Below are 13,671 nucleotides of genomic sequence, written 5' to 3' on the forward strand. Positions count from 1 at the left end.
GGAACCGTGTTCTTGTCCTCCAGCAAAGAACACGCACTGTTCAGTTTGAAGGAAGAAGAGATGCTTGGGGGTAAAGAAACCCTAACAAAAGTGTGTGGAGAAACTGCAGGCCATCGTGATGGTGTCCAAAGTCGATGGAACAAGCCTACTGCTTTATGCGTATATCGAAACACTGTTTTCGTATGCGATACCGGTAACGTAGCAATAAGAATGTTGACGTCAGCAAAGGGACTGATCCCCCTGCAAAGTAAGATGGCCCAATATGCAAACGTGTTCCGACTCGACAAGAAAGCCAATGAAGAAGACCTACCACGTACATTGGAAGATCATGAGAAATCTGTCGAGGAGTTGGTTGCATTTCTCTCTAACCACGAACAGGAAGCCCTGGAGAGGACGGGCAAGCGAAATACCAACGGTCCCGACATGACCATACCTCGATGCACCCGACAGTCCTTCCTCATAGTGCTAGAATCGCTGACCAGCCTTACCAACACGCTAACGGAGATTGGGCATAGTCACCTTCTGGACAGGATCTGTTTCGAAAGTATGACAACTTTGGGCGTGGAATGCTATTTCAAAGGAATGCGAGCAGACCACGACATGCCTACAGTGGCTAACTACGCTTACAGAAGAGCGCGCTGCGTGGAAGACGATATGCTGCGCATTTACCAGAAGGATTTCTCATATTTCACTGGGCCCAATTTTTATTATCCGGAGAAAATTATCAAAGGTGAACCCCCAAACATCAAGACGCGACCAAACAAGCTGTCAGCAATCACTGAAGGAACAGGTAGCAAAGAAGAAGACACAAGGCGAGAAACTGTGATGCGAGAATTTGCTAAGGAGTATGGAAGAGGCGTAAGACGGGAAAATGTCCGCTCAAAAACGAAAGAGCTAACTGGCACCCTTCCTTATGCCCTTAGTATGTGTCCCACTACCATCACAGCCTCATTAGAGGAAAGCGAAGACGTAACAACAGCCTGCCAAGTTGTGGATGCTAATGTGGCACTGCGGAGTACGGCTGTACGGGTGCAAACCATTTACCAGAAAGACGACATATTGGCAGTAAGACACAACCGTAGAAGAGAGATCTCACCCTTCTGGTTAGCAGTTCTTCTGGAGGATGTACAAATAGAAGTGAATGGTGGAAATTTTGTGCAGCAAAGAGTATCCCTAAAGTGGCTAAACCAAACAAGTGATTCACTAACATACACCTCCGGTGATGTCTGTAATGGGAATTCCCCCAAGTGCATTCTAACCCGAGTACTCGACTTTTCTTCCGATGGATCAGACATCATTTTAACAACAGAGGAGGATAACAGGCTCTGTCGAATTGCTAATGGGGACTACGGTGACGATGATGACAATGAGAATGAAACTGCACCACCAACTGCAGAGGATGAGGGAGAAGTATCCCTCCCGATAAGACTGCCGGGAGTTAGTTTATCAGGACGGAGAACGACACGGTTTATTCTGAGATAAACGTTTCCGTTGCCTGCGTAGCTTGTAGTATAGTAATTGGACTATCTTAACGCTATTTATTGGTAAGCTGTAACTGAAGTTTTACATTTCTGTGTGGCAATTAAACAAATCGGAGACGAATTATGTTTGAACCTGAAAAGCACTGATTTTGGCAATGTGTACCTCTTTTGTTATTGTTGACGCCGTTGTTATTATCAAAATAAGAATAGCCCTTCCTCGTTAGTATTTCTTCAACGATGTGGACTCAGTGGACTTCAGAAACCGCTCCTATATTCATAATCCTGTCGGGTAAGGCCAAGAATTATATTTTATACTTATATTTTACATAAGACAATGTACACTTCGGGTAAAAAAAGAACAAGCTTTTTTGGTGAAAACAAAGTACAAAGGAAACGTTGAAAACCAGAAAATAGAATTTTGAAATCTGGAAAAGCCACTTATGGAATCCGGAATCCACGGATGTGGAATCCGGAATCCACAGGCATGGAATCCGGAATCCACAGGCATGGAATCCGGAATCCAAGACTCTCTTGGATTACCTTACATGGGGCGAGAATGAATCTGGATGGCTCGCTGAGAATGAGTCTGGTTTTTTGGAACTGGGCTTTGACTCGCTGAGGATTCTGGATTCTGACTCGCTCAGGATTCTGGTCTTTGGCTCGCTGAGGATTCTGGGCCTTGACTCGCTGAGGATACTGATCGTGTTCTTCCAAAAATGCAAACTGGACCATTTGCTAAGAGAGACTATAGGAGGAACAAATTAATTGAAATGGGTATAATAAAAAAGAAAGTTTCACACAGAAAAGCAAATTTAGAGAAATAAAAAACCTTGCGTAGGATTCTTTCCATGAGCACTTGTTGTGGTGGTGGGAGTATGTCTTTCTAGAAAGACATACTTCCACCTTTTTTTTTTCTTCATTTCAGGTGTGTGCAAGAAGCAATCAAGGAGTTGAATTTTCAAAGTAACGTCTAAAGGTGCGTTGAAAAGTCAGTTTTCACTTCACAGCGTGTTATAGATAATTAGACATATAGCAAGTGTAGGGAACTTCCAAGAAGTGAAATGACTCTCAACATAGGTGGAAGTTAAAAAAAAAAAGAAGAAGAAGAAAACAAGCAGTCAAATATAATTCAGAATTGATGGCCTTCAAACTTGTCACTCAAGACATGAGCAATTGAAGCTTCAATAGCCATGGAAAAATATACTCGAGTCATCAGTAAAATTAATGGTAAAATTATTTAACACAGGGGACACATTCATTTAATACAATTGTAAATTTATCGTTGAAAAAGCTGAAAAGAGGGGTAGTATTGACCCACAAAAAGTATAGAAGTCACTCCCTGTTCTCCTCTCATGTAAGTAAAGGTTCTGCGGAAAGTGAACAAGAAGTGTAAAAGAGGGAGGGGGATTGCTTGAGCTACATGAATACTTCAGAAAAAAAAAGTTGTGGTTGTAATATAGCAAAGAACATAACACAACAAGCAACTACGTGTCTCTTTTTTTCTCTTACAGATCAGAACACAACAGAGCAGGAGCAAAGCAGAGGCCAGCAGAACATAAAACATAAAAAAAATGAAAATTAGCTTTTGTTACTGTAAATCCTCTGTCTACCCCCTGCCACCTCCCCCTCGGCATTTCAACTAACTCTCCCACCATAAATTACTCTCATCTCGCCCCTTCTATATTAAATATTATTCATGACTAATACTCCATGTGAACCTATCTGATATGGTTAGTGTTGGAATGTCAGTCTTGCCTCAAAATTGCTCCCAGGGTAGTCGTTAAAGTATTAAGGATAATTTGTCAAAACAAAAAAAAAAGAAGAAACAAATGTAAATAATAAAAAAAAAAAATTGAGGAAGTTGAGTAGTTTCTTTTCATATTATATAAATATTCAGGGCTGTGCTCTAGCAGTACCCAAAAGCCCCTGGCACCCTCTTTTTGCTCTTGAGCAATGACGAAATCACTCTGGATTTCACAGGTTCAGAGCTCTGGGTTTCACTCCAATATAAACTAGAGCACAGCCTTGTTACAATAATTACACTTATTATTATCGTTTGCGGATTTTTCAATACTATTTTAAAAAATTTATAAGCTTTGATAGAAAATCATATCGGTTACAGTACAAATCTGCGTGTAAGAACCTACATTTTTGAAGTCTACAAAGGAACTTGAGTCTGGTGCCTTTCGGCAAGGTCCATGAAGACAATCTGTAGTTTTTATAACCCTGTTTTTGTTCTGGAATTACAAGAGTCACCGTGGTACACTTGGTACAGTATTTTCTTGTCTTATCAATTTGCAACCTTCAAACTCCTTTTTTAAGAACCTGCTTGATTTCTTCCGTTTTGGGGGCTAAAAAGGTTCTTATATATTCAGTATATTTGTGAATATTAGGATGAAAAAATTTCCGCCAGAAAGTTCGTAAACCACTAGATTCTTGCATGCAGGTATTTCCTGAATGATAATCTTCCCAATCTTGTACTTCTTACAACTATTCCTGCTACTGCCAGAAAATAGGTAACCCTCTGCAACGTGTGCATTGGAAACGCTAGAACATATTTCTTAGAAACGAGAAAAAATAATGTTGGGTTTACAGGCTGATCCAACGTGTTAACGCGCTTATGAGCCCGCAAATACCGTTAGTAATGTCTATTCCTGAACTATAAAAAGTCAAAAGGCTGACTAACTTATACATATAATAATTATGTAGATGAAAATGAAATGAAACTTTAGTATTCAGAAAAACGGATTGATGAGTGAAATAGAACAACCGAATAAAAATTGGGTAAATGACCATAATTTCAATAAAGATTTAACATTTAAAATAATGATAAAAAAAAAGAAGAAATATCGCACAACAAATGTCCCTTTCAATTGTCTTCAAGTATCCCTTGCCGTGACTTATCGAGTAGTCTTGGTCGACACATATTGCCTCGTGGAGTCATCGTCTGGTTGAGTCGTCCTCGTCGAATCAACTTCACCGAGTCATCCTCGTCGAGTCATCGTCGTCGAGTCAACCGCTCAGCGAGTCATCCTCGTGTAGTTATGGTGCCTCATCGAGTCATCCTCGCAGAGTCATCGAGTCCTCGTCGAGTCCTGGAGTTGAAAATCGAGTCGTCCTCGTTGAGTGTTGAAGTACGGCTTGAAAATTCGAGTGTCTATTTATTTATTTTTGAGCGTCGGTAGAAAGATGACTCCGTTCCCAGAAACGGCGAGTGATCATCCTTTGGCACAAACGTTAACTCTAGTTCATTTTGCTTTTTGTGTAATTTTCATAATATTCTGTTATCTTAGCATTTATACCCGAAAACCTATTGAAGTACAAAATCCGAACGATTCCCTTTTCAAGAAGGAAAAAAGATTAACTAACACAGTTGCTTGGGTCCTTCTGATTTTGCTATTGACCTACTTTCCAGCGCTTCTTTTCCCAATGCTTTTGTTCGTAAAAGGATTCAAGAATTTTTTGCCATTTCGACCTTATATATTACATCATTTTTATCCAGTTAAATGGAGCTTTAAATCCACTGTTAAACTTTGGCCGTTCTAAAAAGATGCGCAAAGCTATAAGAGACTTATTTAAATGCATTCTGCAAGTAAAGCCGTTATCATATGTCAATAACAACAATGGCAACAACAACAGCAACGCAAATAACAACAACAACAACAACAATAATAATAATAATAATAGTAATAATAGTAAAAATTAGTAATAATTTATCCTGACTATTCTATAAAACACCGAAGCCATAACATTCATTGACGGAAATTCTATCGAATCAGTTCAGTGCGCAAAAGCTACTTGGCGTTATGATCAATTCTAACTTAATTTGGAAGAACAACCACATTGAGGAACTCGTAACTGAGAAAGCATTTCGAAATCACTACTTTCTTGTCCAACTAAAACGTGCGCAGGTTCCTTGTGACGATCTCGTAGTGTACTATTGCGCGTGTATTTATGCATGCCCAGTTTTTCACTCTGCGTTACCCAAGTCCCTGTAATTATTGAGGGTGTCCAAAAGAGAATCCTCTTGTGTATCTTCCCTGGGATTTCTTACAACGAAACTTTAGTATTTTTTCTAGTATCGACTGCATGAGAGTCTATCAAGAACAAATAACCAATCAGCTTTTTCAATCAGTCGTTAACAACCCATCCAATAAGATTCAGGGTTTGCTACCGAAAGTGTAGCAGGCAAACTTACAATTAAAGGAGACACAGGGTTTTCAACCCACACAAAATTAAAACAAGCGGACACTTCTGTCAACAAAAGCAGCTCTATGGTAATATATTTGTGACTTACAGTTTACATTTTAAGCTCTTTTTTTAATTACAATGTCGTGATTAGTAATGTATCACATTTTAGCTTAACGGATATTTTTAGATTTGTAAAGTTAACAATTCAGTTTATTCTGCAAAGTGACCTAATAAAACCCAGTCTATCCAGTCTATAACTGCTACTGACTGATTTAGATATGACGGCATCTAGTTGGATTTTTGGAAACGTTAACTATCCACAAGTCTTTATCGCTCCACCAGATTTTGTCAGTTTAACTACGTCCAAAGAATCCAATAGTAAAACTAGGCGTGCAATCATTGATTTTTTCGCTTTACTGCTTCCTCTCTGGCTCTCTAATTATCTCTTTTTTTTCTCGTTAGTTTGATTGTCGGGCTTGTCAGTTGTGGTTTGGCCAGTCTCCTGTTTTCAATTAAGGCGGGTAATGTGCCCGATTCAGGGGAACGCGGTACGGGTCCGTGTACTATGGGGATTATTAACACGAGACCGATATATAGTAGAGTGAATTCGTATCACACGTCTCTCATTTAAGCAGTAAACCACACTTTCTATGAGTTTACCGGCGTGATAACCCACGCGGGATGTTGGAAGAACACAAGAAAACTTTGTAAATCACGATCCGCCGAAGGCACAATGGTTTACGATCGTATGACAATCACAAGACGGAAAGTAAAATTACTTTTTAGCAATAATCACGATTTCCTGCGATAAGCCGACCACTCGCAGTAAAATTACTTAGCTCGTTTAATACATCTCCACTATACCTTCTGAGAGCCTGGCACAGGCTAATTTGAACGAGGAATCGATCCGCCTCGCCCTCAATCTTCCGCCTACGTTATTTGCCTTCGGTACTATTTTGTAGTTTGGTTGTATTTTTTTCTGGACCTGACCTATGCTAAACCTTTAAATACCTATATTTTAGCATTTTTTTTTTTCATATTTTAACATTGATAAGATGATTTTGCAGTTTTGAATAAAACCAGCTATTAACTTGGCCATGTTAATCTGAGAGCACAGTCGCGGTTTTTCTTCGTTTCCACACTTAAAGCGTTCCCCGAGGTGGTCACTTGGGTTAATTTTTGAATGAAATGTGCCGCTGGCCTCTGCCCCGTTTTAGTAAAATCTAAGTAGTGGCATGCTGCGTTCTGATTGGTTGAGCTACTACTAGACTATATGCTATAGCCCACTAGTAGCGAAAAGCGCGGGCTTTTTGGCGACAAAAAAGGATTAAAGTCTTCCCAACTAGCTAAAAATTTTTTATTCTCGATATTTTTGACCAACTAGTTGGATTTCACAAAAACAATTGTTCCTCTCGCCCTCATGGCCTCTGAGTCAATACCCACCTCCAGCCCATTCGGCCTTCGGCCTCATGCGCTATTGACTCAGACCCCATTCGGGCTGGGGGAATAATTGTTAAATAGTCTATTCTGTGGCCACATTATAGACCCCAAACTTTGTCACTTTCTGTTTATACATCCACCTTATAAAGCCTTTAAACTTGGTCATCCTGAAATGAACTGACACATTTGTTAAACTTAATGTGGCGTAAATCTTTCTATTTTAAATCCCTAAATACCTGAATTTTTGGAGCCCCAAAATCCTGAAACTGTGCGACCCCATTCTAATGACTCTCATAAAAATGCAACCTCAAAATAATCAATCCAGTCATGAAAATGCGACCCCTCCAGCGGCACATACCCATTAGCTAGCCTACGACTATAGGAAGCAACGCCCCCTCTCCTCCCCACCCGGGAAGCCCTCTAGCAAACAAAAAAAGCTCGGATGTTGACAGAAGGGGTGTTTTATTGTCAGTGTTTTTAAGAAACCCGAGGAGGAGACATGAATGGATATATAATGTAACTTCACATTTCTCACTCTGAAGTTGTTCTGCGACAAAGTATAATGCGTTTAAAACCATCCCTAAAGCTTGTACTGCGAAAAGCATATAATATAGGATTGAAACATAAACTACAGTCGAAAATAAAGGTAACTAGAGCAGAAAGGGTGCTGTGTAACTTGAAACTGATGTGCTTATCGCCTCCTAACGCCACGAATGTGTAAAAGAGTTGAATCGGCAAATAACAAATAACAAAACCAGCGGTTGCCATCATGAATGTAACAACAAGTTTCTTCTTGTTAGATCTATCTTCTTCTGTACTATTTGCAGAACATATCGTGTTGGTAAAGTATAAACCTTTTACCAACGATCCGTAGCAATACAAAAATATTGCCAGCGGAATATAAGAAGTGAATATGCAAAATCTAATCATTAAAACTCTACTTGTTTGATTTATGTGAAAGCTCCACACACCAACGCAGGTGGAGAATGTCTCGCTCCATTCTTGAATAAAAAATTCTGGAGAGCAGAGCAGAATACTTGCGACCCATATGATAATGATGGCCTTCTTAACGTTGTCTTTCTTCAAACGAAGCCCTGTTCTAAATGGTTTCAATAAAGCATGGTACCTTTCAACGGCAAGTAGAGTTAGAGTAAATGATGTAGCCGCTACTGAAATGTAAGTGAGAACAAGAAACTTGCAAGTGAAGTTTCCGAAACCGTTAGATTGGTGGCTCAGCAAATGCGAATAGAAGTAGAGTGGAGCCAAGAAAATGGTGACACAGTCACTAACAGCCAGATTTGCCAAGAGGTAATTTGTTGTCGTGTGCATTGCTCTCGTTTTATGTACAATTCGGATGACCAACACATTCCCAATGAATCCAATGATATAAAATGGAATAGAAGTCAGAGAAAGAGTAAAGGAAAATCTTTCAATATCAAGGTCCATGTTGGTTTAGCTATATTTTTCTCCTATCTGTTGTTAGCTTCGCAAACAGCTTGATAAAATGTAGAAGCACTAAGAACTGACAAATTTCACCTGCCAGTTTCTTCTTTTTTGGCCAATAAGCTTCTTTCGATATATTAAAGTTCAACTTTACGGAGAACAAAAGTTCAAGTGATTTCTTTAATTTAAATTGCTTTTGTCCTCTAGGCCCGATAATGAATTCAAAGCGACTGTGAATACTCGAAAGAGCCCTATATTTGATCGTGTTGCCAATTATCTGACTTCAAATCTTAGTTTAGAGATAACTGGACTTACTGAGTAAACACAAAAGCTGTTTTTCGCAAGTATAAAATTACAAATTAGCCAAGACAATTATGTCAGTGACAATAAAAAAGTAAGACTTTTCTCGCGAAATTAAAAGTCAGGTTCAATGCAAAACATTGCAAAAAAAAAGAGTTTCCGCGGTGTTTTCTTTAAAACTAATATCAGTGTGAATGTATTAGAGAGAAAAGTACCACCGACTAAAGTCAAGCACGGACTATTTTCACATTTACGCGAAAAGGTTCATCTGTTTGGAGAGCAAATTAAAGGCAGTGCATGCTTTCATTTCTAACGCCTGGGCCAAACGTCGATTCAGTTTCACGAGACGAATCAAAGTCTAATTTGAGTAGATATATTAAGTTAAGATCGTCTGTTGGGACATACGTCGAACCTAAGGACGGGTCGAACCCGAGAGAGAACTGAATCAGATCAGTAAAAAATTTTCTCCCGAACGAGGCTAAATTTACATTTTCATACAAATTTTTAATTTCTTACTTAAGTTCGTCGTATGTGAAGAGATCGACTTTTCGGTCCCGGTGGACGATCTTCCGATGTTCTATCCGTGTGAGGCAGTCGGATAGAACGTCAGACAAACTTAAGTTGCGAAAAGATTCAGACTATAGGTAGCTATATAGGTCTTGCCCGACCGGCCGGAATCTATACCGCGACCGGCCTCTACAATCCACCCATAAACCGACTGAGTAAGCGCAATTGCGTTACTAAAACTATTAGAAAATTATGTATTCAGTCTTGCGTTGGGCAATACAACACCGGCCCGCAGCTTTATGATTTTAAGGTTCGATGTAAGTTATACTTTTGAAGATGGAGCATTTGCAAGCTGACTGTTTAATAGTTAAGTTTCTCATTTTTTAATATTTCATGGCAAGCATCAGTTATTAACTTCATTGGCTGAAGAAAAGCGACGGCTTAAAATACTTCTGCGTTCGCAGGCTAAGGAAACTAATATACTTTTAGGTTCCGACAATAACTAATGCTGTGCGCTCAAAACAGGGGAAAACGTTAGTCGGTCAGCAGACTGTTTGCATCATCTATGATGAGAAAAACTGAATGTGAATGTACTTGCGGATGCAGAGATCTCAATTGAGGAAGTACGTTTGCCTCATGCTCCTATAGGAAGTATTGACAGGGTGATGATGATGATGATGATGATACCTTTATTAAAGTGTCAAACTGTAATAGCGGTATATAACCACTAAGTGGGGACACTAAAATAAATTTTAAAAAATAAATCAATTAATAAATTAATTAAAAATTAAGAAAAACTATGTACAGTATAAGCAAGTGAGAAATTCGAGAGAACTATATACAATATGTACAAATGTATCCATTACTTATAAAAAAAAAAAAAGAAATAAAAGATTAAGAAGTGCAAAGAGAGCAGTTAGAGCAGTTATTGTCATCTAATAGCATGCTAAGATCCACTTTTCTGATGTTATATTTGAAGGAGGACAACGTGGAAGCTTTTTTCACATTACTAGGAACAGAACTCCAAACCCTTGGGCCCATATACCTGAGCGAGTGCTTTCCAAAGGAGACTGTGTTGAATCTGGGTATAGTGAAGTCATGATTGCGCAGTTCATACTTAATTGCAGGCTGTTCAAAGAGAGTGCTAATGTATGCTGGGCACATGTTGTTTTTAACTTTATACATGAGAATAGCTATGTCCTGTAGTCGCCGGTTGTGTAGAGTAGATATCCCAGCCATAGATAGTAATTGACCATAGGACGAATGTTTATCACAATATATAGCCCTAAGTGCTCTTTCCTGGATACGCTCTAGTCGTCTAGAATCACTAGCACGGCAAAAATGCCATATAAGGTGACAGTAGGTTAAATACGGGAGAACAGCTGCCTTATATAACTGTAACTTAGTTTGTGTGGGTATAAGGTTCCTGAGCCTCATGAGAACCCCTACCCGCTGGGCGCTCTTCTTAGAGATACTACTTATATGTTCATCAAAACGAAGATTGTTATCAATACAGACACCTAATAGCTTGAGACATTCAGTGGATCTGACTTCATGATTGTCAATCATAATACTGTCCATAGACTTCCTTCCGCAACCAAGTGCCATTGTCTGGTACTTGTCCAAATTTCCCTTTAGTAAATTAGCTCTGTACCATGAAGATGCTGACTCAGCGCAAACAGCAAGATCATCATGCACATCAGAGAGGGTGCTGCGAACGACATAAAACTGGTGGTCATCTGCATACATATTCATGTTCGCATCAACAGTATAAGTCAAATCGTTTTGGAAGATGTTCCAGATGAGAGGTCCAAATGCAGAACCCTGTGGGCATCCCCTGGTCACCCTCTGCCACTCACTCACTACAGATCCTAGCTTGACCCTGTTATAACGGTCTGTGAAGTAGGAGCCCATCAATCGCAGACTTCTTTCCTCATGCATGACTTCTTTCCTCAACACCATAAGCTTTAAGTTTTGCAAGTGTAAGTGGATGGTAAAGTGAATCGAAGGCTTTGCTCATGTCCGTGGAGAGAACACCCACAACGTTATGCTCATCCAGAGCGAATTTCCAATTCTCAGTCAAAGATAAGAGAGCTGTCTCACAGCTATTGTTTTTCCTGTAAGCTGTTAGTTTGTCGCACAGTTTGTTATTAAAACCATAACTGAGTTGCTTGCTGAGTAATTGTTCAAAGAGTTTGTTTACAGTAACTTGTACAGTTATGGGTCTGTAGTTTCCCATTTTATGGGGATCTTCCTTCTTAAAAACGGGTGTCCATTCACCCCTTTTCCATCCCAAGGGCCACTCTCCGAGGGTTATGCATGAATTAAATAGTGACGTCAATGAATTTGTTAGCTCAGTAGCTCCAAGCTTGAGCGCCATGGGAGGGATGCCGTCCCAGCCTGTACTCTTCCTTACATTGACGTTTTGCAGCGCCTTTTCAACTTCAAAACTCTGAAGATTCTGAAACTGGAAGCCTTGATATCCTGTCATCTTCTGCGTAATATTCTGGACACTAGGGTGGGTGGCGAGAACTTTGTCATCAACCGCACTGGTGTCTCCAATCCCATCAGCCACAGTAGCAAAATATTCACACAAGTGATTAGAAACCGCACATTGGTCTCTACAGATGGTCCCATTGATACTTAGGCTGAGCTCATTTGTGTTGACCTTGTGCTTATCAGTCAGAAAGGGCATAAATGTCTTATAGAACTCACTCGGCTTGCACTTAAGCTTAGTGGCTTGCTCTTTCCAATATGTCCTTATTGCCTTTCTCCGGAGTCGGGTGGCCTCGTTTCTGGTTATCCGCCTAGCTTCCCAGTTCTCACTGGTTTGTTCCTTGAGATACTTTTTTGCTGCCCTCCTCTTAGCTCTTATGGCACCTTTCCATTCTTTAGTCATGTATGGAACATCCTGAGCCCTAACCCGCATCTTCTTCGTAGGCATATGTGTATTGACAATACTGGACAGAAGCATTTCCATAAAATTTGCCTTGTCGTCACATGAATTGAAAATTTCACTAACATGCCATGGAGCATACATTAGATCTTCTTTGTATTTCTCCACATCAAAATCCTTTAGAGATTTAAATGTTACAATCTTGCCTTTCTGGTGTTTTACCGTCTCATTCAGGAATCCATAAATAAGTCCGTGGTCACTGAGCGCAGGATCATGTACCCCACAATTCTCAAATAGTTCCGGGTGGTTAGTGAGAATAACATCGATCAAGCTCTTAGTGATAAGAGAGCCTCTCATTTGTATTCGAGTGGGTTCAGTTACCATACATTCGAGGCCCTGTTCCACCTCAAGATCAAGAAGAAGCTTTCCTTCAGGGCTGCTGGGTTCCATCCTGTTCAGGTTTAGGTCGCCTGTTATTATAACCGTCGGATATTGAAGGCTAGCCCAGTTGGCAATATGACTTAATTCCTCCTCAAGTAGAAGTCTGTATTTACCAGTAAGCTTCTTAGGCGGTCTGTAGATAACCAGTATAATGGCATTTCTCGATTTGAGGCCAATCTCCAAGGCCAAAGGCTCAATAGTTTTATAACACCTGTCAAAGGTGACTCTCTTGGAGAGTATCTTAGATGAGACAAACAAGAGAACACCACCTCCACCCTTTTTTCGGTCATTTCGGTACAAGTAGTACCCTGGTATTAGGAACTGGGAGTCTGGGTATGAACGATCAATTTTAGTCTCACTGACAGCCATAATTTGCACCTTATTATTGATAATAATATCTTTCAGCTCATCAAATTTGTTCTGAATGCTGTTTATATTTAGGTGACATAATAACATGCCCTTGGCATTTTTCTGCCTTGCCGCATTTAGTAGGTCGGGACCAGTAAATGTGTTAGGTGTAGTTCCATTTTCTCCCTGATCAGTCAGTGTGATGTTATTTGTGTCAAGATCAGTATCCGAAAAACAGGCCTCGTTGAGCATCTCAGCATCTCAGCATCTCAGGGTGACTCTTGGTGGATAGAGTGCTTCGTTGCTTTCTTTTTTGCCGTGAGCGCTAAAATTTTTTCGATTGCGTCGTTACCCCATAATGCGACGCGGATCAACTCAGCAGCTCCGACTATTCACCATGAGCCTAACATTAATTTTATAATTCATTTGGCATAAAGTTAAATGCTCTTAGTGGAAAGTGCTATTTCAGTCCAACCGTGGCCGCTGTTCTTATGTCCGAGTTTAATTTATTTGTCTTAATACAGTAGACTCCCAGAATTGTAATTGTTTCAAGTACTGAGTCATAATCAAGATTAAAATTTTCAACCCTATTATACTTAACTTTAACTTTATTACCGCTGGAAA

General features: G+C 39.8%; 2 protein-coding genes across 2 annotated transcripts; one reads left to right on the top strand and one right to left on the bottom strand.

Moving 5' to 3' along the window:
* Positions 1-1,514, top strand: LOC140947081 (uncharacterized). Its single transcript, XM_073396162.1, has one exon. It carries the CDS (start codon positions 61-63, stop codon positions 1,480-1,482), a length of 1,422 nt encoding a protein of 473 aa, XP_073252263.1. The 5' UTR covers positions 1-60; the 3' UTR covers positions 1,483-1,514.
* Positions 1,515-7,643: 6,129 nt separating this feature from the next.
* Positions 7,644-8,558, bottom strand: LOC140945552 (QRFP-like peptide receptor). Its single transcript, XM_073394564.1, has one exon. The coding sequence runs from the start codon at positions 8,556-8,558 to the stop codon at positions 7,644-7,646; it is 915 nt and encodes a 304-aa protein (XP_073250665.1).
* Positions 8,559-13,671: the final 5,113 nt, after the last annotated feature.

Source organism: Porites lutea, chromosome 8 (assembly GCF_958299795.1).
Source record: "Porites lutea chromosome 8, jaPorLute2.1, whole genome shotgun sequence".
Lineage (NCBI taxonomy): Eukaryota > Metazoa > Cnidaria > Anthozoa > Scleractinia > Poritidae > Porites > Porites lutea.

Excerpts from the sequence above, each read along its gene's own strand:
- LOC140947081 (XM_073396162.1), top strand. The coding sequence starts at position 61 with ATGCTTGGGGGTAAAGAAACCCTAACAAAAGTGTGTGGAGAAACTGCA.
- LOC140945552 (XM_073394564.1), bottom strand. The coding sequence starts at position 8,558 with ATGGACCTTGATATTGAAAGATTTTCCTTTACTCTTTCTCTGACTTCT.